Consider the following 16,039-nt stretch of genomic DNA (forward strand, 5'->3'; position numbering starts at 1 on the left):
TCTTTGAACAAAGACTCATTCATGAGAGCTCTGCACAGCTGTGCTTGTGGTGTAGCGGTTATCACATCCGCCTAACACGCGGAAGGCCCCAGGTTCGATCCCTGGCATGCACAAGAGCACTTCTTTTTTACAGTTTAAATATACGTCATTGAACAAAGGCTCATTCGTGAGACCTCTGCACAGCTGTGCTTGTGGTGTAGTGGTTATCACATCCGCCTTACACGCGGAAGGCCCCAGGTTCGATCCCTGGCAGGCACAAGAGCACTTCTCTTTTACAGTTTCAATATACGTCATTGCACAAAGGCTCATTCGTGAGACCTCTGCACAGCTGTGCTTGTGGTGTAGCGGTTATCACATCCGCCTAACACGCAGAAGGCATAGGTTCGATCCCTGGCAGGCACAAGAGCATTTTTTTAGTTTCAATATACGTAATTGAACAAAGGCTCATTAGTGAGGGCTGTGCACAGCTGCGCTTGTAGTGTAGTGGTTATTACATCCGCCTAACACGCGGAAGGCCCCAGGTTCGATCCCTGGCAGGCACAAGAGCATTTCTTCTTTTAGTTTCAATATACGTCATTGAACAAAGACTCATTCGTGAGAGCTCTGCACAGCTGTGCTTGTGGTGTAGTGTTTATCACATCCGCCTTACACGCGGAAGGTCCCAGGTTCGATCCCTGGCAAGCACAAGAGCACTTCTTGTTTACAGTTTAAATATACGTCATTGAACAAAGACTTAATCGTGAGAGCTCTGCACAGCTGTGCTTGTGGTGTAGTGGTTATCACATCCGCCTAACACGCGGAAGACCCCAGGTTCGATCCCTGGCAGGCACAAGAGCGTTTCTTTTTTTAGTTTCAATATACGTCATTGAACAAAGACTCATTCATGAGAGCTCTGCACAGCTGTGCTTGTGGTGTAGTGGTTATCACATCCACTTAATACGCGAAAAGCCCCAGGTTCGATTCCTGTAGGCACAGGAGCATTTATTTTTTAATTTCAATATACGTCATTGAACAAAGACTCATTCGGGAGAGCTCTGCACAGCTGTGCTTGTGGTGTAGTGGTTATCACATCCGCTTTACGCGCGGAAGGCACCAGGTTGGATCCCTGGCAGGAACGAGAGCATTTCTTTTTTTACAGTTTCAATATACGTCTTTGAACAAAGACTCATTCATGAGAGCTCTGCACAGCTGTGCTTGTGGTGTAGTGGTTATCACATCCGCCTTACACGCGGAAGGCCCCAGGTTCGATCCCTGGCATGCACAAGAGCACTTCTTTTTTACAGTTTAAATATACGTCATTGAACAAAGGCTCATTCGTGAGACCTCTGCACAGCTGTGCTTGTGGTGTAGTGGTTATCACATCCGCCTTACACGCGGAAGGCCCCAGGTTCGTTCCCTGGCAGGCACAAGAGCACTTCTCTTTTACAGTTTCAATATAAGTCATTGCACAAAGGCTCATTCGTGAGACCTCTGCACAGCTGTGCTTGTGGTGTAGCGGTTATCGCATCCGCCTAACACGCAGAAGGCATAGGTTTGATCCCTGGCAGGCACAAGAGCACTTCTTTTTTTACAGTTTCAATATACGTCATTGAACAAAGACTCAATCGTGAGAGCTCTGCACAGCTGTGCTTGTGGTGTAGTGGTTATCACATCCGCCTAACACGTGGAAGGCCCCAGGTTCGATCCCTGGCAGGCACAAGACAGTTTCTTTTTTTAGTTTCAATATACGTCATTGAACAAAGAATCATTCATGAGAGCTCTGCACAGCTGTGCTTGTGGTGTAGTGGTTATCACATCCGCTTAATACGCGGAAGGCGCCAGGTTCGATCTCTGGCAGGCAAAAGAGCACTTCTTTTTTACAGTTTCAATATACGTCATTGAACAAAGGTTCATTCGTGAGAGCTCTGCACAGCTGTGCTTGTGGTGTAGTGTTTATCACATCCACTTAATACGCGGAAGGCGCCAGGTTCGATCTCTGGCAGGCAAAAGAGCACTTCTTTTTTACAGTTTCAATATACGTCATTGAACAAAGACTCAATCGTGAGAGCTCCGCACAGCTGTGCTTGTGGTGTAGTGGTTATCACATCCGCCTAACACGCGGAAGGCCCCAGGTTCGATCCCTGGCAAGCACAAGAGCACTTCTTTTTTTACAGTTTCAATATACGTCATTGAACAAAGGCTGATTCGTGAGAGCTCTACACAGCCGTGCTTGTGGTGTAGTGGTTATCACATCCGCCTAACACGCGGAAGGCACCAGGTTCGATCCCTGGCAGGCACAAGAGCATTTCTTTTTTTTAGTTTCAATATACGTCATTGAACAAAGGCTCATTCATGAGAGCTCTGCACATGTGTGCTTGTGGTGTCGTGGTTATCACATCCACTTAATACGCGGAAGGCGCCAGGTTCGATCTCTGGCAGGCAAAAGAGCACTTCTTTTTTACAGTTTCAATATACGTCATTGAACAAAGGTTCACTCGTGAGAGCTCTGCACAGCTGTGCTTGTGGTGTAGTGTTTATCACATCCACTTAATACGCGGAAGGCCCCAGGTTCGATCCCTGGCAGGCACAAGAGCGTTTCTTTTTTTAGTTTCAATATACGTCATTGAACAAAGACTCATTCATGAGAGCTCTGCACAGCTGTGCTTGTGGTGTAGTGGTTATCACATCCGCTTAACACGCGGAAGGCCCCAGGTTCGATCCCTGGCAGGCACAAGAGCACTTCTTTTTTTACAGTTTCAATATACGTCATTGAACAAAGACTCAATCGTGAGAGCTCTGCACAGCTGTGCTTGTGGTGTAGTGGTTATCACATCCGCCTAACACGCGGAAGGCCCCAGGTTCGATCCCTGGCAGACACAAGAGCGTTTCTTCTTTTAGTTTCAATATACGTCATTGAACAAAGACTCAATCATGAGAGCTCTGCACAGCTGTGCTTGTGGTGTAGTGGTTGTCACATCCGCCTAACACGCGGAAGGCCCGAGGTTCGATCCCTGGCAGGCGCAAGAGCACTTCTTTTTTTACAGTTTCAATATACTTCATTGAACAAAGACTCCTTCGTGTCACTTTGCGCAGCTGTGCGTGTGGTGTAGCGGATATCACATCCGCCTAACACGCGGAAGGCCCCAGGTTCGATACCTGGCAGACACAAGAGCATTTCTTTATTTAGTTTCAATATATGTCATTGAACAAAGACTCATTCATGAGAGCTCTGTGTTTGTGGTGTAGTGGTTATCACATGCGCTTAACACGCGGAAGGCCCCAGTTCCGATCTCTGGCAGGCACTCGAGCACTTCTTTTTTACAGTTTCAATATACGTCATTGAACAAAGACTCATTCGTGAGAGCTCTGCACAGCTGTGCTTGTGGTGTAGTGGTTATCACATCCGCTTTACGCGCGGAAGGCACCAGGTTGGATCCCTGGCAGGAACGAGAGCATTTCTTTTTTTACAGTTTCAATATACGTCTTTGAACAAAGACTCATTCATGAGAGCTCTGCACAGCTGTGCTTGTGGTGTAGCGGTTATCACATCCGCCTAACACGCGGAAGGCCCCAGGTTCGATCCCTGGCATGCACAAGAGCACTTCTTTTTTACAGTTTAAATATACGTCATTGAACAAAGGCTCATTCGTGAGACCTCTGCACAGCTGTGCTTGTGGTGTAGTGGTTATCACATCCGCCTTACACGCGGAAGGCCCCAGGTTCGATCCCTGGCAGGCACAAGAGCACTTCTCTTTTACAGTTTCAATATACGTCATTGCACAAAGGCTCATTCGTGAGACCTCTGCACAGCTGTGCTTGTGGTGTAGCGGTTATCACATCCGCCTAACACGCAGAAGGCATAGGTTCGATCCCTGGCAGGCACAAGAGCATTTTTTTAGTTTCAATATACGTAATTGAACAAAGGCTCATTAGTGAGGGCTGTGCACAGCTGCGCTTGTAGTGTAGTGGTTATTACATCCGCCTAACACGCGGAAGGCCCCAGGTTCGATCCCTGGCAGGCACAAGAGCATTTCTTCTTTTAGTTTCAATATACGTCATTGAACAAAGACTCATTCGTGAGAGCTCTGCACAGCTGTGCTTGTGGTGTAGTGTTTATCACATCCGCCTTACACGCGGAAGGTCCCAGGTTCGATCCCTGGCAAGCACAAGAGCACTTCTTGTTTACAGTTTAAATATACGTCATTGAACAAAGACTTAATCGTGAGAGCTCTGCACAGCTGTGCTTGTGGTGTAGTGGTTATCACATCCGCCTAACACGCGGAAGACCCCAGGTTCGATCCCTGGCAGGCACAAGAGCGTTTCTTTTTTTAGTTTCAATATACGTCATTGAACAAAGACTCATTCATGAGAGCTCTGCACAGCTGTGCTTGTGGTGTAGTGGTTATCACATCCACTTAATACGCGAAAAGCCCCAGGTTCGATTCCTGTAGGCACAGGAGCATTTATTTTTTAATTTCAATATACGTCATTGAACAAAGACTCATTCGGGAGAGCTCTGCACAGCTGTGCTTGTGGTGTAGTGGTTATCACATCCGCTTTACGCGCGGAAGGCACCAGGTTGGATCCCTGGCAGGAACGAGAGCATTTCTTTTTTTACAGTTTCAATATACGTCTTTGAACAAAGACTCATTCATGAGAGCTCTGCACAGCTGTGCTTGTGGTGTAGTGGTTATCACATCCGCCTTACACGCGGAAGGCCCCAGGTTCGATCCCTGGCATGCACAAGAGCACTTCTTTTTTACAGTTTAAATATACGTCATTGAACAAAGGCTCATTCGTGAGACCTCTGCACAGCTGTGCTTGTGGTGTAGCGGTTATCGCATCCGCCTAACACGCAGAAGGCATAGGTTTGATCCCTGGCAGGCACAAGAGCACTTCTTTTTTTACAGTTTCAATATACGTCATTGAACAAAGACTCAATCGTGAGAGCTCTGCACAGCTGTGCTTGTGGTGTAGTGGTTATCACATCCGCCTAACACGCGGAAGGTCCCAGGTTCGATCCCTGGCAGGCACAAGACCGTTTCTTTTTTTAGTTTCAATATACGTCATTGAACAAAGAATCATTCATGAGAGCTCTGCACAGCTTTGCTTGTGGTGTAGTGGTTATCACAACCGCTTAATACGCGGAAGGCGCCAGGTTCGATCTCTGGCAGGCAAAAGAGCACTTCTTTTTTACAGTTTCAATATACGTCATTGAACAAAGGTTCATTCGTGAGAGCTCTGCACAGCTGTGCTTGTGGTGTAGTGTTTATCACATCCACTTAATACGCGGAAGGCGCCAGGTTCGATCTCTGGCAGGCAAAAGAGCACTTCTTTTTTACAGTTTCAATATACGTCATTGAACAAAGGTTCATTCGTGAGAGCTCTGCACAGCTGTGCTTGTGGTGTAGTGTTTATCACATCCACTTAATACGCGGAAGGCCCCAGGTTCGATCCCTGGCAGGCACAAGAGCGTTTCTTTTTTTAGTTTCAATTTACGTCATTGAACAAAGACTCATTCATGAGAGCTCTGCACAGCTGTGCTTGTGGTGTAGTGGTTATCACATCCGCTTAACACGCGGAAGGCCCCAGGTTCGATCCCTGGCAGGCACAAGAGCATTTTTTTAGTTTCAATATACGTAATTGAACAAAGGCTCATTCGTGAGGGCTGTACACAGCTGCGCTTGTGGTGTAGTGGTTATTACATCCGCCTAACACGCGGAAGGCCCCAGGTTCGATCCCTGGCAGGCACAAGAGCATTTCTTTTTTTAGTTTCAATATATGTCATTGAACAAAGACTCATTCATGAGAGGTCTGCACAGCTGTGCTTGTGGTGTATTGGTTATCACATCCGCTTAACACGTGGGAAGCCCCAGGTTGGATCCCTGGCAGGCACAAGAGCACTTATTTTTTACAGTTTCAATATACGCAATTGAACAAAGGCTCATTCGTGAGAGCTCTGAACAGCTGTGCTTGTGGTGTAGTGGTTATCACATCCCCCTAACACGCAGAAGGCCCCAGGTTCGATCCGGTGCAGGCACAAGCGCACTTCATTTTCACAGTTTCAATGTGCTTCATTGAACAACGACTCATTTGTGAGAGCTCTGCTCAACTGTCCTTGTGGTGTAGTGGTTATCACATCCGCCTAACACGTGGAAGGCCCCAGGTTCGATCCCTGGCAGGCACAAGAGCATTTCTTTTTTATTTTCAATATACGTCATTGAACAAAGACTCATTCATGAGAGCTCTGCACAGCTGTGCTTGTGGTGTAGTGGTTATCACATCCACTTAATACGCGAAAAGCCCCAGGTTCGATCTCTGGCAGGCACAAGAGCACTTCCTTTTTACAGTTTCAATATACGTCATTTAACAAAGGTTCATTCGTGAGAGCTCTGCACAGCTGTGCTTGTGGTGTAGTGGTTATCACATCCGCCTTACACGCGGAAGGCCCCAGGTTCGATCCCTGGCACGCACAAGAGCAGTTCTCTTTTACAGTTTCAATATACGTCATTGCACAAAGGCTCATTCGTGAGACCTCTGCACAGCTGTGCTTGTGGTGTAGCGGTTATCACATCCGCCTAACACGCAGAAGGCACAGGTTCGATCCCTGGCAGGCACAAGAGCACTTCTTTTTTTACAGTTTCAATATACGTCATTGAACAAAGACTCAATCGTGAGAGCTCTGCACAGCTGTGCTTGTGGTGTAGTGGTTATCACATCCGCCTAACACGCGGAAGGCCCCAGGTTCGATCCCTGGCAGACACAAGAGCGTTTCTTTTTTTAATTTCAATATACGTCATTGAACAAAGACTCATTCATGAGAGCTCTGCACAGCTGTGCTTGTGGTGTAGCGGTTGTCACATCCGCCTAACACGCGGAAGGCCCGAGGTTCGATCCCTGGCAGGCGCAAGAGCACTTCTTTTTTTACAGTTTCAATATACTTCATTGAACAAAGACTCCTTCGTGTCACTTTGCGCAGCTGTGCGTGTGGTGTAGCGGATATCACATCCGCCTAACACGCGGAAGGCCCCAGGTTCGATACCTGGCAGACACAAGAGCATTTCTTTATTTAGTTTCAATATATGTCATTGAACAAAGACTCATTCATGAGAGCTCTGTGTTTGTGGTGTAGTGGTTATCACATGCGCTTAACACGCGGAAGGCCCCAGTTCCGATCTCTGGCAGGCACTCGAGCACTTCTTTTTTACAGTTTCAATATACGTCATTGAACAAAGACTCATTCGTGAGAGCTCTGCACAGCTGTGCTTGTGGTGTAGTGGTTATCACATCCGCTTTACGCGCGGAAGGCACCAGGTTGGATCCCTGGCAGGAACGAGAACATTTCTTTTTTTACAGTTTCAATATACGTCTTTGAACAAAGACTCATTCATGAGAGCTCTGCACAGCTGTGCTTGTGGTGTAGCGGTTATCACATCCGCCTAACACGCGGAAGGCCCCAGGTTCGATCCCTGGCATGCACAAGAGCACTTCTTTTTTACAGTTTAAATATACGTCATTGAACAAAGGCTCATTCGTGAGACCTCTGCACAGCTGTGCTTGTGGTGTAGTGGTTATCACATCCGCCTTACACGCGGAAGGCCCCAGGTTCGATCCCTGGCAGGCACAAGAGCACTTCTCTTTTACAGTTTCAATATACGTCATTGCACAAAGGCTCATTCGTGAGACCTCTGCACAGCTGTGCTTGTGGTGTAGCGGTTATCACATCCGCCTAACACGCAGAAGGCATAGGTTCGATCCCTGGCAGGCACAAGAGCATTTTTTTAGTTTCAATATACGTAATTGAACAAAGGCTCATTAGTGAGGGCTGTGCACAGCTGCGCTTGTAGTGTAGTGGTTATTACATCCGCCTAACACGCGGAAGGCCCCAGGTTCGATCCCTGGCAGGCACAAGAGCATTTCTTCTTTTAGTTTCAATATACGTCATTGAACAAAGACTCATTCGTGAGAGCTCTGCACAGCTGTGCTTGTGGTGTAGTGTTTATCACATCCGCCTTACACGCGGAAGGTCCCAGGTTCGATCCCTGGCAAGCACAAGAGCACTTCTTTTTTACAGTTTAAATATACGTCATTGAACAAAGACTCAATCGTGAGAGCTCTGCACAGCTGTGCTTGTGGTGTAGTGGTTATCACATCCGCCTAACACGCGGAAGGCCCCAGGTTCGATCCCTGGCAGGCACAAGAGCGTTTCTTTTTTTAGTTTCAATATACGTCATTGAACAAAGACTCATTCATGAGAGCTCTGCACAGCTGTGCTTGTGGTGTAGTGGTTATCACATCCGCTTCACACGCGGAAGACCCCAGGTTCGATTTCTGTAGGCACAGGAGCATTTATTTTTTAATTTCAATATACGTCATTGAACAAAGACTCATTCGGGAGAGCTCTGCACAGCTGTGCTTGTGGTGTAGTGGTTATCACATCCGCTTTACGCGCGGAAGGCACCAGGTTGGATCCCTGGCAGGAACGAGAGCATTTCTTTTTTTACAGTTTCAATATACGTCTTTGAACAAAGACTCATTCATGAGAGCTCTGCACAGCTGTGCTTGTGGTGTAGTGGTTATCACATCCGCCTTACACGCGGAAGGCCCCAGGTTCGATACCCTGGCATGCACAAGAGCACTTCTTTTTTACAGTTTAAATATACGTCATTGAACAAAGGCTCATTCGTGAGACCTCTGCACAGCTGTGCTTGTGGTGTAGTGGTTATCACATCCGCCTTACACTCGGAAGGCCCCAGGTTCGTTCCCTGGCAGGCACAAGAGCACTTCTCTTTTACAGTTTCAATATACGTCATTGCACAAAGGCTCATTCGTGAGACCTCTGCACAGCTGTGCTTGTGGTGTAGCGGTTATCGCATCCGCCTAACACGCAGAAGGCATAGGTTTGATCCCTGGCAGGCACAAGAGCACTTCTTTTTTTACAGTTTCAATATACGTCATTGAACAAAGGCTCAATCGTGAGAGCTCTGCACAGCTGTGCTTGTGGTGTAGTGGTTATCACATCCGCCTAACACGCGGAAGGCCCCAGGTTCGATCCCTGGCAGGCACAAGACCGTTTCTTTTTTAGTTTCAATATACGTCATTGAACAAAGAATCATTCATGAGAGCTCTGCACAGCTGTGCTTGTGGTGTAGTGGTTATCACATCCGCTTAACACGCGGAATGCCCCAGGTTCGATCCCTGGCAGGCACAAGAGCATTTTTTTAGTTTCAATATACGTAATTGAACAAAGACTCATTCGTGAGGGCTGTACACAGCTGCGCTTGTGGTGTAGTGGTTATTACATCCGCCTAACACGCGGAAGGCCCCAGGTTCGATCCCTGGCAGGCACAAGAGCATTTCTTTTTTTAGTTTCAATATATGTCATTGAACAAAGACTCCTTCATGAGAGGTCTGCACAGCTGTGCTTGTGGTGTATTGGTTATCACATCCGCTTAACACGTGGGAAGCCCCAGGTTGGATCCCTGGCAGGCACAAGAGCACTTATTTTTTACAGTTTCAATATACGCAATTGAACAAAGGCTCATTCGTGAGAGCTCTGAACAGCTGTGCTTGTGGTGTAGTGGTTATCACATCCGCCTAACACGCAGAAGGCCCCAGGTTCGATCCGGTGCAGGCACAAGCGCACTTCATTTTCACAGTTTCAATGTGCTTCATTGAACAACGACTCATTTGTGAGAGCTCTGCTCAACTGTCCTTATGGTGTAGTGGTTATCACATCCGCCTAACACGTGGAAGGCCCCAGGTTCGATCCCTGGCAGGCACAAGAGCATTTCTTTTTTATTTTCAATATACGTCATTGAACAAAGACTCATTCATGAGAGCTCTGCACAGCTGTGCTTGTGGTGTAGTGGTTATCACATCCACTTAATACGCGAAAAGCCCCAGGTTGGATCCCTGGCAGGCACAAGAGCACTTCTCTTTTACAGTTTCAATATACGTCATTGCACAAAGGCTCATTCCTGAGACCTCTGCACAGCTGTGCTTGTGGTGTAGCGGTTATCACATCCGCCTAACACGCAGAAGGCATAGGTTCGATCCCTGGCAGGCACAAGAGCATTTTTTTAGTTTCAATATACGTAATTGAACAAAGGCTCATTAGTGAGGGCTGTGCACAACTGCGCTTGTAGTGTAGTGGTTATCACATCCGCCTTACACGCGGAAGGGCCCAGGTTCGGTCCCTGGCATGCACAAGAGCACTTCTTTTTTACAGTTTCAATATACGTCATTGAACAAAGGCTCATTCGTGAGACCTCTGCACAGGTGTGCTTGTGGTGTAGCGGCGGGATTCCACTTCGGGCCGCGATAGCGAGCGGACGCGTTTGGAATGGGCTCCGTCGGAGCGGTATCAGCGGCCGTTTATGGCCGCGGAAACAGGGTGATAGCTGCCTCGGATAACGAGTATCGCGTTGTTCTGCCTAGTCTGCCTTCAGGACGTCTGGTTTTGAATACTGTTTTTGTGCACGCGGATGTGAGGGCACGGCCCTACCGTGTAGAAGACTTCAGGGATACGCTGAGTGATTTGAAACTGCTCTCCGAGGTTACGGCCTTGGGGGCGTATCAAATGAATCACGTTTGGGCCGTCACGTTCAAATGTGCCGAAGGTGCGAAGAGGCTGCTGGAAAAAGCGGAAGTGAAAGTGAAGGGCCAGCGTTGCCTCCTCATCGATCCATCGAACCAGGAGCTTCGGTTGAAGCTGCACTGGCTCCTGCCTACCGTACCGGACGACGACGTGCGAGCGGCCTTCCTGAACTATGGCAGAGTGACGGACATTATCAAGGAACGGTGGAAGGTCAGTGGTGTGACTGACAAGGCGTCAACGACGCGAAATGTGGCGATGACACTTAAGGCGGGAGTCAAGCCAGAAGATTTACCCCATCAAATAAGGATTGCTGGTGAGCTGGCTCTTGTGGTGGTGCCGGGAAGGGCACCGCTATGCCTTCGTTGCCAGTGCACTGGACACATTCGTCGGGACTGTAGGGTACCACGGTGCACGTTGTGTCATCGCTTTGGACACAACGAGTCGGAATGCGTGCGTACCTATGCCAGTGTTGCAGGGCCCATGGGAAGCGACGACACTTCGGAGCTCCTAATGGACGAAGCAGATTCCGAGGCAGCAGCGAGAGTGGAGGCAGAAAGTGCCACGATGGACAGCGTGCCAGCTGAGCAAATCTCGGGTGAGAGTGCTCACGTAAAGTCGACGAACCTCAAAGCCGAAGATACATTGTTGGTGAAAATTGATTCCTCGGAAGCACTGCAGACGCAGGAGGACAAAAGCAACGTGACAGAAGAGGTCAACAGGGAAGTTGTGGAGGAAATGGACATTTCCAAGGAGGGCACCACGACGAATAAGCGATCACACGAAGGCGCCGAGGGAGAGAGCGAATCTACCGACCCAAGCAGTCGCGATGAACCTCCAGCAAAAGCAACCCCTGTACGTCGACCGACAGTGCGGCCACGGCCGAACATCCCACAGGATCGGAGGCTGACGGCGACGACGAAGCCGCCGCCACCGCCCCCGGTCACGTAGCAGTAAGCTGTGTAAGCCCCGACCTATGTCGCGGGCCCCAAGGTCTTGTGTAGACAGGAGCATAAGCCCATACTCTGGGTCTCTATTATTAATTATACAAATGGCGCTGCCAGATAAATCCTTGCGATTTGCTACAATCAATGTTCGAGGGCTTGCGGCGAGGAGAAAACAACGACAGTTGTATAGACTGGTGATCGAACATGATTTAGACATCATTGCCATACAAGAAACCAAACTTGGAAGTGAAGATGAGACCAAGAGTATGGTGCTACCTTTCATGTCAATGTACTACGCGGGTGTGAGTCACGCCATAGGGCAATCCGCGGGGTGCGTTCTTTTTGTGCGCCAACACCTAGGCCTTGAAGTGAGGGGCGTGAGGTCAGATTTGGCGGGGCGCATGGTTTTGTGTGATTTTCGTTATGGTTCAGTTGAATGGCGAGTGATATGCCTTTATGCTCCTAATTTGCTCGACGAACGAAGACATTTCTTCGAGAGTGTCAGAAATTACTGCAACGTCGAAAGGAACCTGGTACTGATGGGGGACTTTAATTGTGTACTGGCAGCGCGTGATAAATCAAGTGGTACAGCGTATAGAGACGCCAGCACGGCTGAGCTTCGCGAATTAATTGATGAATACGGGCTTGAGGACGTGGCGGACTGCTTGGAGTGCGACCGCATTGTGCGCTTCACGCATTTCCAAGCAGCCAGCCACGCCCGACTGGACAGAGTGTATGTTCCGGCTGAATTGATAGCACTTGCGCAAGAATATCGTGTGCAATCGGTGTCATTCAGTGACCACTGTCTAGTCATGTTCGATGTTAATAAGAAAGCGAAAAACCGAAATAAGTTTGCGTGGGAATTATGGAAACTTAATGCTAAAATTTTGGAGGATGAGGTTTTCTGTGAGAAAGTGTTAGCCCTGCTCGAAGAGATAAAGAACCAGACAAACACAACAATAGGTGAGAAATGGGAAACATTTAAGCAAACAGCTAAACTGAAGGCACTTGAACGAGCCAGCGCTTTAAAGCACGAAAAGAATAAGTACGAGGAAAACCTGCGGCAAAGCTTGCAAATGCTAACTTATGAAGAAAGCCTATCGCCTGGGACGTTCAAAGACGACATTAACACACTGAAGCAAAAACTTGAGCAGGCTGATATCGAACGCTATCGGGGAGCGTTGGTGCGAGCTAGAGTAGAAGCAACGATAACAGGCGAGGCGCCAACTAAACGAGCCCTCGCAAAGGAAAAAAAGTGGGCCCGCCGGAACGAGATTCACGAAGTGGAACAAGACGGTGTTATCTTATATGATCAGAGCGGCATCGAACACGTGTTCACAGCGTTCTACAGAAAGCTGTTCGCGCGTTGTCCGGTGGACGTAGAGGGTTTCGAGACGGAATTCATGCCTTTAATGCCAAAGATTGACGATAGCTCAAAGGAAATGTTAGAGCGCCGTATTACGGCCGATGAGATTGCGGTGGCGATAGACGATTTGAAACGTGGGAAATCTCCCGGGCCCGACGGGCTAGGAGCCGATTTTTATAAGGCGTTCAAGTACGAAGTAGCCCCTATACTGGCCGCAATTTTAGACGATGCATATGAGCGCAAACGACTACCACCTTCATTCCTGTCCACACACACATTTCTTATCCCGAAAACAGATGATCGCGACACATTAAAGCGGGTAACAGCATATCGCCCTATCAGCTTAGCGAACGTCGACTATAAGATATTCATGAAAGTGTTGGCTAAAAGACTGCAAACAGTAGTGAAAGATATAGTTGGACCACACCAGACGTGCGGTATCAAGGAACGAACCATTTTCACGAACATTCATACGGCGAGAAGCATACTAGAGTGTTGTGACGTATTGTGCGAGAAGGTCGCAATGCTCCAGTTGGATCTGGAAAAGGCGTTCGATCGGGTACCGCACGACATACTATTTGCCATTCTGGAGTACGTGAACGTAGGATCTGTTATCATGGAAGGTGTCGCAATGGCGTACAGGGGTTGCACGACAAGGTTGATAATAAATAAGTCAGTAGGAGAGCTTATCGAAGTGCAGCGGTCGGTGCGCCAGGGGTGCCCACTATCGCCGTTTCTTTTCGCTTTATATATTGAGCCCTTGTGCCTCAGCGTAATACGGGCTAACTGTATCAATGGCTTTAAAATGCAGCAAGCGGAGGCAAAACTACTCGCTTATGCGGACGACATCGCGGTGTTTTGTGGGGACCACGCCAGTATCAGGAAAACTGTGGAAATTGTGAAGCGTTATTGTGTTACTAGTGGCAGTGCAGTTAACTGGGGCAAGAGCCTCGGAATCTGGCATGGAGCATGGACAATGAAACCCAGTACCTTTGCCAACATTCAATGGATTTCCACTCCAACGAAATACCTAGGCGTTCCTTTAGAGTTTTACCGGGACAGTGAACCATACTGGCAGAACCAAGTTGCGGAAATGCGTGGAAGGACTGAGAGGACAAAGGGCTCGGAATTGTCTATGTTTGCACGTACCACGGTGTGTAATGTGTTTTTCATTACTAAACTTTGGTATGTGTTGAGTGTTTTGCACTGCTCACGCATTAACATACAAAAGCTCCACAGAATTCTGGCTGTTTTTGTTTGGGGATCGAGTTGGGAGAGGACAAGCCGCACCAACTTGTTCCGACAGGTACGTGGTGGAGGTCTTGGCCTGTCGCACTTATTCCTGAGGCAAATAGTGAACCGGTTCTGCTTCCTTAGGGATGTGAAGGACCCCTTTTTGCGCACTGTATTACAGCTCAGACTTTGCAAACTTGTGCCGGACTTTGTGGTATCCACCGAATGTATTGAAGGCGGGGTTTTCGGTTTTTTGAAGGAGGTTGTGATGGCTTATAAGTTCTTGCGTGCTCGATTCTCATGCGAATATCTGGCGGGAGTGAAACGAAGGAAGCTATACAAAGATCTTGTGGATATACTACTCCCCGTGCCTTTGTATCGCACAATATATAGTGCCAAGTCTGGAAGTGATGTCCTGAAGCGTGTCAAACATATGTATGTAGCTCCAGGAGCCAAATCCTTTTTCTTCAGATTGCACACCGGGACACTAGAGGTAAAAACATGGCTACAGGAAAAAGGAATGTATGTACCATGGGGAGTGCACTGTTTTTTATGCAGAAAGCCTGAAACCATTGAGCACGTCTTCTTAGAATGCTGGGAAGGCGTGTTCTTCTGGGATATATTACAAAGAACGCTAAAGAAAGACCTCCCTCTAGACCCACAAGGAATTCGTTTCCTAACTGTGGACAACAAAGAAGGTGTCCCGTTTGATGCTGTTATGCTACTGGGTTTGCACTGCATATGGAAGGCCTGCATGGCCGCACGACATGTAGATATAGATGCAAGATCGGCACAAGAGTACTTCCGCGAATCAATGGGCAGGTTCCTGGAAGCACATAAATCTTTAGATCCGATACCTGAATGGGTATCGAGGATCGAGCCACTCATGAACATGAGACGATTTTAGCCATTACACGCCAGCCAAAGTTTGGTGTCTCATTTTACCCATGCCCATTTATGTATCTATGTCTTATGTGCCTTGCATTATTACTTGTGTTCCCTTACTGTATTTGTGTTTCTATGTGTACGCCTAAGCAGGCAATAAAAAAAAAGCTTGTGGTGTAGCGGTTGTCACATCCGCCTAACACGCGGAAGGCCCCAGGTTCGATCCCTGGCAGGCACAAGAGCACTTATTTTTTTACAGTTTCAATATACTTCATTGAACAAAGACTCCTTCGTGTCACTTTGCGCAGCTGTGCTTGTGGTGTAGCGGTTATCACATCCGCCTAACACGCGGAAGGCCCCAGGTTCGATACCTGGCAGACACAAGAGCATTTCTTTATTTAGTTTCAATATACGTCATTGAACAAAGACTCATTCATGAGAGCTCTGCACAGCTGTGTTTGTGGTGTAGTGGTTATCACATGCGCTTAACACGCGGAAGGCCCCAGGTCCGATCTCTGGCAGGCACTAGAGCACTTCTTTTTTACAGTTTCAATATGCGTCATTGAACAAAGACTCATTCGTGAGAGCTCTGCACAGCTGTGCTTGTGGTGTAGTGGTTATCACATCCGCTTTACGCGCGGAAGGCACCAGGTTGGATCCCTGGCAGGAACGAGAGCATTTCTTTTTTTACAGTTCCAATATACGTCTTTGAACAAAGACTCATTCGTGAGAGCTCTGCACAGCTGTGCTTGTGGTGTGGTGGTTATCACATCCGCCTTACACGCGGAAGGCCCCAGGTTCGATCCCTGGCAGGCACAAGAGCACTTCAGTTTTACAGTTTAAATATACGTCATTGAACAAAGGCTCATTTGTGAGAACTCTGCACAGCTGTGCTTGTGGTGTAGTGTTTATCACATCCACTTAACACGCGCAAGGCCCCAGGTTCGATCCCTGGCAAGCACAAGAGCACTTCTTTTTTACAGTTTCAATATACGTCATTGAACAAAGGCTGATTCGTGAGAGCTCTGCACA

At 47.9% G+C, this 16,039-nt stretch overlaps 1 protein-coding gene and 49 non-coding genes across 50 annotated transcripts; all 50 read left to right on the forward strand.

The window, feature by feature from the left end:
- Positions 1–40: 40 nt before the first annotated feature.
- Positions 41–113, forward strand: TRNAV-AAC (transfer RNA valine (anticodon AAC)). Its single transcript has one exon. It is a non-coding gene; the product is annotated as a tRNA-Val (tRNA).
- Positions 114–185: 72 nt separating this feature from the next.
- TRNAV-UAC (transfer RNA valine (anticodon UAC)) lies at positions 186–258 on the forward strand. The gene has a single exon. It is a non-coding gene; the product is annotated as a tRNA-Val (tRNA).
- Positions 259–330: 72 nt separating this feature from the next.
- On the forward strand, positions 331–402 carry TRNAV-AAC (transfer RNA valine (anticodon AAC)). The gene has a single exon. It is a non-coding gene; the product is annotated as a tRNA-Val (tRNA).
- Positions 403–469: 67 nt separating this feature from the next.
- Positions 470–542, forward strand: TRNAV-AAC (transfer RNA valine (anticodon AAC)). Its single transcript has one exon. It is a non-coding gene; the product is annotated as a tRNA-Val (tRNA).
- Positions 543–613: 71 nt separating this feature from the next.
- Positions 614–686, forward strand: TRNAV-UAC (transfer RNA valine (anticodon UAC)). The gene has a single exon. It is a non-coding gene; the product is annotated as a tRNA-Val (tRNA).
- Positions 687–758: 72 nt separating this feature from the next.
- On the forward strand, positions 759–831 carry TRNAV-AAC (transfer RNA valine (anticodon AAC)). Its single transcript has one exon. It is a non-coding gene; the product is annotated as a tRNA-Val (tRNA).
- Positions 832–1,190: 359 nt separating this feature from the next.
- TRNAV-UAC (transfer RNA valine (anticodon UAC)) lies at positions 1,191–1,263 on the forward strand. Its single transcript has one exon. It is a non-coding gene; the product is annotated as a tRNA-Val (tRNA).
- A 72-nt stretch (positions 1,264–1,335) lies between these two features.
- TRNAV-UAC (transfer RNA valine (anticodon UAC)) lies at positions 1,336–1,408 on the forward strand. Its single transcript has one exon. It is a non-coding gene; the product is annotated as a tRNA-Val (tRNA).
- A 217-nt stretch (positions 1,409–1,625) lies between these two features.
- Positions 1,626–1,698, forward strand: TRNAV-AAC (transfer RNA valine (anticodon AAC)). Its single transcript has one exon. It is a non-coding gene; the product is annotated as a tRNA-Val (tRNA).
- Positions 1,699–2,059: 361 nt separating this feature from the next.
- Positions 2,060–2,132, forward strand: TRNAV-AAC (transfer RNA valine (anticodon AAC)). The gene has a single exon. It is a non-coding gene; the product is annotated as a tRNA-Val (tRNA).
- Positions 2,133–2,205: 73 nt separating this feature from the next.
- Positions 2,206–2,278, forward strand: TRNAV-AAC (transfer RNA valine (anticodon AAC)). The gene has a single exon. It is a non-coding gene; the product is annotated as a tRNA-Val (tRNA).
- A 217-nt stretch (positions 2,279–2,495) lies between these two features.
- On the forward strand, positions 2,496–2,568 carry TRNAI-AAU (transfer RNA isoleucine (anticodon AAU)). The gene has a single exon. It is a non-coding gene; the product is annotated as a tRNA-Ile (tRNA).
- A 71-nt stretch (positions 2,569–2,639) lies between these two features.
- TRNAV-AAC (transfer RNA valine (anticodon AAC)) lies at positions 2,640–2,712 on the forward strand. The gene has a single exon. It is a non-coding gene; the product is annotated as a tRNA-Val (tRNA).
- Positions 2,713–2,785: 73 nt separating this feature from the next.
- Positions 2,786–2,858, forward strand: TRNAV-AAC (transfer RNA valine (anticodon AAC)). Its single transcript has one exon. It is a non-coding gene; the product is annotated as a tRNA-Val (tRNA).
- Positions 2,859–2,929: 71 nt separating this feature from the next.
- TRNAV-AAC (transfer RNA valine (anticodon AAC)) lies at positions 2,930–3,002 on the forward strand. Its single transcript has one exon. It is a non-coding gene; the product is annotated as a tRNA-Val (tRNA).
- A 72-nt stretch (positions 3,003–3,074) lies between these two features.
- TRNAV-AAC (transfer RNA valine (anticodon AAC)) lies at positions 3,075–3,147 on the forward strand. The gene has a single exon. It is a non-coding gene; the product is annotated as a tRNA-Val (tRNA).
- A 354-nt stretch (positions 3,148–3,501) lies between these two features.
- Positions 3,502–3,574, forward strand: TRNAV-AAC (transfer RNA valine (anticodon AAC)). Its single transcript has one exon. It is a non-coding gene; the product is annotated as a tRNA-Val (tRNA).
- A 72-nt stretch (positions 3,575–3,646) lies between these two features.
- Positions 3,647–3,719, forward strand: TRNAV-UAC (transfer RNA valine (anticodon UAC)). Its single transcript has one exon. It is a non-coding gene; the product is annotated as a tRNA-Val (tRNA).
- Positions 3,720–3,791: 72 nt separating this feature from the next.
- On the forward strand, positions 3,792–3,863 carry TRNAV-AAC (transfer RNA valine (anticodon AAC)). Its single transcript has one exon. It is a non-coding gene; the product is annotated as a tRNA-Val (tRNA).
- Positions 3,864–3,930: 67 nt separating this feature from the next.
- Positions 3,931–4,003, forward strand: TRNAV-AAC (transfer RNA valine (anticodon AAC)). Its single transcript has one exon. It is a non-coding gene; the product is annotated as a tRNA-Val (tRNA).
- Positions 4,004–4,074: 71 nt separating this feature from the next.
- Positions 4,075–4,147, forward strand: TRNAV-UAC (transfer RNA valine (anticodon UAC)). The gene has a single exon. It is a non-coding gene; the product is annotated as a tRNA-Val (tRNA).
- A 72-nt stretch (positions 4,148–4,219) lies between these two features.
- Positions 4,220–4,292, forward strand: TRNAV-AAC (transfer RNA valine (anticodon AAC)). The gene has a single exon. It is a non-coding gene; the product is annotated as a tRNA-Val (tRNA).
- Positions 4,293–4,651: 359 nt separating this feature from the next.
- On the forward strand, positions 4,652–4,724 carry TRNAV-UAC (transfer RNA valine (anticodon UAC)). The gene has a single exon. It is a non-coding gene; the product is annotated as a tRNA-Val (tRNA).
- A 217-nt stretch (positions 4,725–4,941) lies between these two features.
- TRNAV-AAC (transfer RNA valine (anticodon AAC)) lies at positions 4,942–5,014 on the forward strand. The gene has a single exon. It is a non-coding gene; the product is annotated as a tRNA-Val (tRNA).
- A 361-nt stretch (positions 5,015–5,375) lies between these two features.
- Positions 5,376–5,448, forward strand: TRNAI-AAU (transfer RNA isoleucine (anticodon AAU)). Its single transcript has one exon. It is a non-coding gene; the product is annotated as a tRNA-Ile (tRNA).
- A 71-nt stretch (positions 5,449–5,519) lies between these two features.
- TRNAV-AAC (transfer RNA valine (anticodon AAC)) lies at positions 5,520–5,592 on the forward strand. The gene has a single exon. It is a non-coding gene; the product is annotated as a tRNA-Val (tRNA).
- A 67-nt stretch (positions 5,593–5,659) lies between these two features.
- Positions 5,660–5,732, forward strand: TRNAV-AAC (transfer RNA valine (anticodon AAC)). Its single transcript has one exon. It is a non-coding gene; the product is annotated as a tRNA-Val (tRNA).
- Positions 5,733–6,093: 361 nt separating this feature from the next.
- Positions 6,094–6,166, forward strand: TRNAV-AAC (transfer RNA valine (anticodon AAC)). The gene has a single exon. It is a non-coding gene; the product is annotated as a tRNA-Val (tRNA).
- A 215-nt stretch (positions 6,167–6,381) lies between these two features.
- On the forward strand, positions 6,382–6,454 carry TRNAV-UAC (transfer RNA valine (anticodon UAC)). The gene has a single exon. It is a non-coding gene; the product is annotated as a tRNA-Val (tRNA).
- Positions 6,455–6,526: 72 nt separating this feature from the next.
- TRNAV-AAC (transfer RNA valine (anticodon AAC)) lies at positions 6,527–6,598 on the forward strand. The gene has a single exon. It is a non-coding gene; the product is annotated as a tRNA-Val (tRNA).
- Positions 6,599–6,671: 73 nt separating this feature from the next.
- TRNAV-AAC (transfer RNA valine (anticodon AAC)) lies at positions 6,672–6,744 on the forward strand. Its single transcript has one exon. It is a non-coding gene; the product is annotated as a tRNA-Val (tRNA).
- A 71-nt stretch (positions 6,745–6,815) lies between these two features.
- Positions 6,816–6,888, forward strand: TRNAV-AAC (transfer RNA valine (anticodon AAC)). The gene has a single exon. It is a non-coding gene; the product is annotated as a tRNA-Val (tRNA).
- A 72-nt stretch (positions 6,889–6,960) lies between these two features.
- Positions 6,961–7,033, forward strand: TRNAV-AAC (transfer RNA valine (anticodon AAC)). Its single transcript has one exon. It is a non-coding gene; the product is annotated as a tRNA-Val (tRNA).
- Positions 7,034–7,387: 354 nt separating this feature from the next.
- On the forward strand, positions 7,388–7,460 carry TRNAV-AAC (transfer RNA valine (anticodon AAC)). Its single transcript has one exon. It is a non-coding gene; the product is annotated as a tRNA-Val (tRNA).
- A 72-nt stretch (positions 7,461–7,532) lies between these two features.
- Positions 7,533–7,605, forward strand: TRNAV-UAC (transfer RNA valine (anticodon UAC)). Its single transcript has one exon. It is a non-coding gene; the product is annotated as a tRNA-Val (tRNA).
- A 72-nt stretch (positions 7,606–7,677) lies between these two features.
- Positions 7,678–7,749, forward strand: TRNAV-AAC (transfer RNA valine (anticodon AAC)). The gene has a single exon. It is a non-coding gene; the product is annotated as a tRNA-Val (tRNA).
- A 67-nt stretch (positions 7,750–7,816) lies between these two features.
- Positions 7,817–7,889, forward strand: TRNAV-AAC (transfer RNA valine (anticodon AAC)). Its single transcript has one exon. It is a non-coding gene; the product is annotated as a tRNA-Val (tRNA).
- Positions 7,890–7,960: 71 nt separating this feature from the next.
- TRNAV-UAC (transfer RNA valine (anticodon UAC)) lies at positions 7,961–8,033 on the forward strand. The gene has a single exon. It is a non-coding gene; the product is annotated as a tRNA-Val (tRNA).
- Positions 8,034–8,105: 72 nt separating this feature from the next.
- Positions 8,106–8,178, forward strand: TRNAV-AAC (transfer RNA valine (anticodon AAC)). The gene has a single exon. It is a non-coding gene; the product is annotated as a tRNA-Val (tRNA).
- Positions 8,179–8,537: 359 nt separating this feature from the next.
- TRNAV-UAC (transfer RNA valine (anticodon UAC)) lies at positions 8,538–8,611 on the forward strand. The gene has a single exon. It is a non-coding gene; the product is annotated as a tRNA-Val (tRNA).
- Positions 8,612–8,683: 72 nt separating this feature from the next.
- TRNAV-UAC (transfer RNA valine (anticodon UAC)) lies at positions 8,684–8,756 on the forward strand. Its single transcript has one exon. It is a non-coding gene; the product is annotated as a tRNA-Val (tRNA).
- Positions 8,757–8,973: 217 nt separating this feature from the next.
- TRNAV-AAC (transfer RNA valine (anticodon AAC)) lies at positions 8,974–9,046 on the forward strand. Its single transcript has one exon. It is a non-coding gene; the product is annotated as a tRNA-Val (tRNA).
- Positions 9,047–9,116: 70 nt separating this feature from the next.
- On the forward strand, positions 9,117–9,189 carry TRNAV-AAC (transfer RNA valine (anticodon AAC)). The gene has a single exon. It is a non-coding gene; the product is annotated as a tRNA-Val (tRNA).
- A 67-nt stretch (positions 9,190–9,256) lies between these two features.
- On the forward strand, positions 9,257–9,329 carry TRNAV-AAC (transfer RNA valine (anticodon AAC)). Its single transcript has one exon. It is a non-coding gene; the product is annotated as a tRNA-Val (tRNA).
- A 361-nt stretch (positions 9,330–9,690) lies between these two features.
- On the forward strand, positions 9,691–9,763 carry TRNAV-AAC (transfer RNA valine (anticodon AAC)). The gene has a single exon. It is a non-coding gene; the product is annotated as a tRNA-Val (tRNA).
- Positions 9,764–9,978: 215 nt separating this feature from the next.
- On the forward strand, positions 9,979–10,050 carry TRNAV-AAC (transfer RNA valine (anticodon AAC)). Its single transcript has one exon. It is a non-coding gene; the product is annotated as a tRNA-Val (tRNA).
- A 67-nt stretch (positions 10,051–10,117) lies between these two features.
- TRNAV-UAC (transfer RNA valine (anticodon UAC)) lies at positions 10,118–10,190 on the forward strand. The gene has a single exon. It is a non-coding gene; the product is annotated as a tRNA-Val (tRNA).
- A 134-nt stretch (positions 10,191–10,324) lies between these two features.
- On the forward strand, positions 10,325–11,527 carry LOC142793357 (uncharacterized). The gene has a single exon (XM_075885773.1). The coding sequence runs from the start codon at positions 10,325–10,327 to the stop codon at positions 11,525–11,527; it is 1,203 nt and encodes a 400-aa protein (XP_075741888.1).
- A 3,790-nt stretch (positions 11,528–15,317) lies between these two features.
- Positions 15,318–15,390, forward strand: TRNAV-AAC (transfer RNA valine (anticodon AAC)). Its single transcript has one exon. It is a non-coding gene; the product is annotated as a tRNA-Val (tRNA).
- Positions 15,391–15,752: 362 nt separating this feature from the next.
- Positions 15,753–15,825, forward strand: TRNAV-UAC (transfer RNA valine (anticodon UAC)). The gene has a single exon. It is a non-coding gene; the product is annotated as a tRNA-Val (tRNA).
- Positions 15,826–16,039: the final 214 nt, after the last annotated feature.

This window comes from Rhipicephalus microplus, chromosome 2 (assembly GCF_043290135.1).
Source record: "Rhipicephalus microplus isolate Deutch F79 chromosome 2, USDA_Rmic, whole genome shotgun sequence".
In the NCBI taxonomy this organism is placed as follows: Eukaryota; Metazoa; Arthropoda; class Arachnida; order Ixodida; family Ixodidae; genus Rhipicephalus; species Rhipicephalus microplus.

What these genes read in the sequence shown, in the direction of transcription:
- LOC142793357 (XM_075885773.1), top strand. Translation starts at nt 10,325, where the DNA reads ATGGGCTCCGTCGGAGCGGTATCAGCGGCCGTTTATGGCCGCGGAAAC.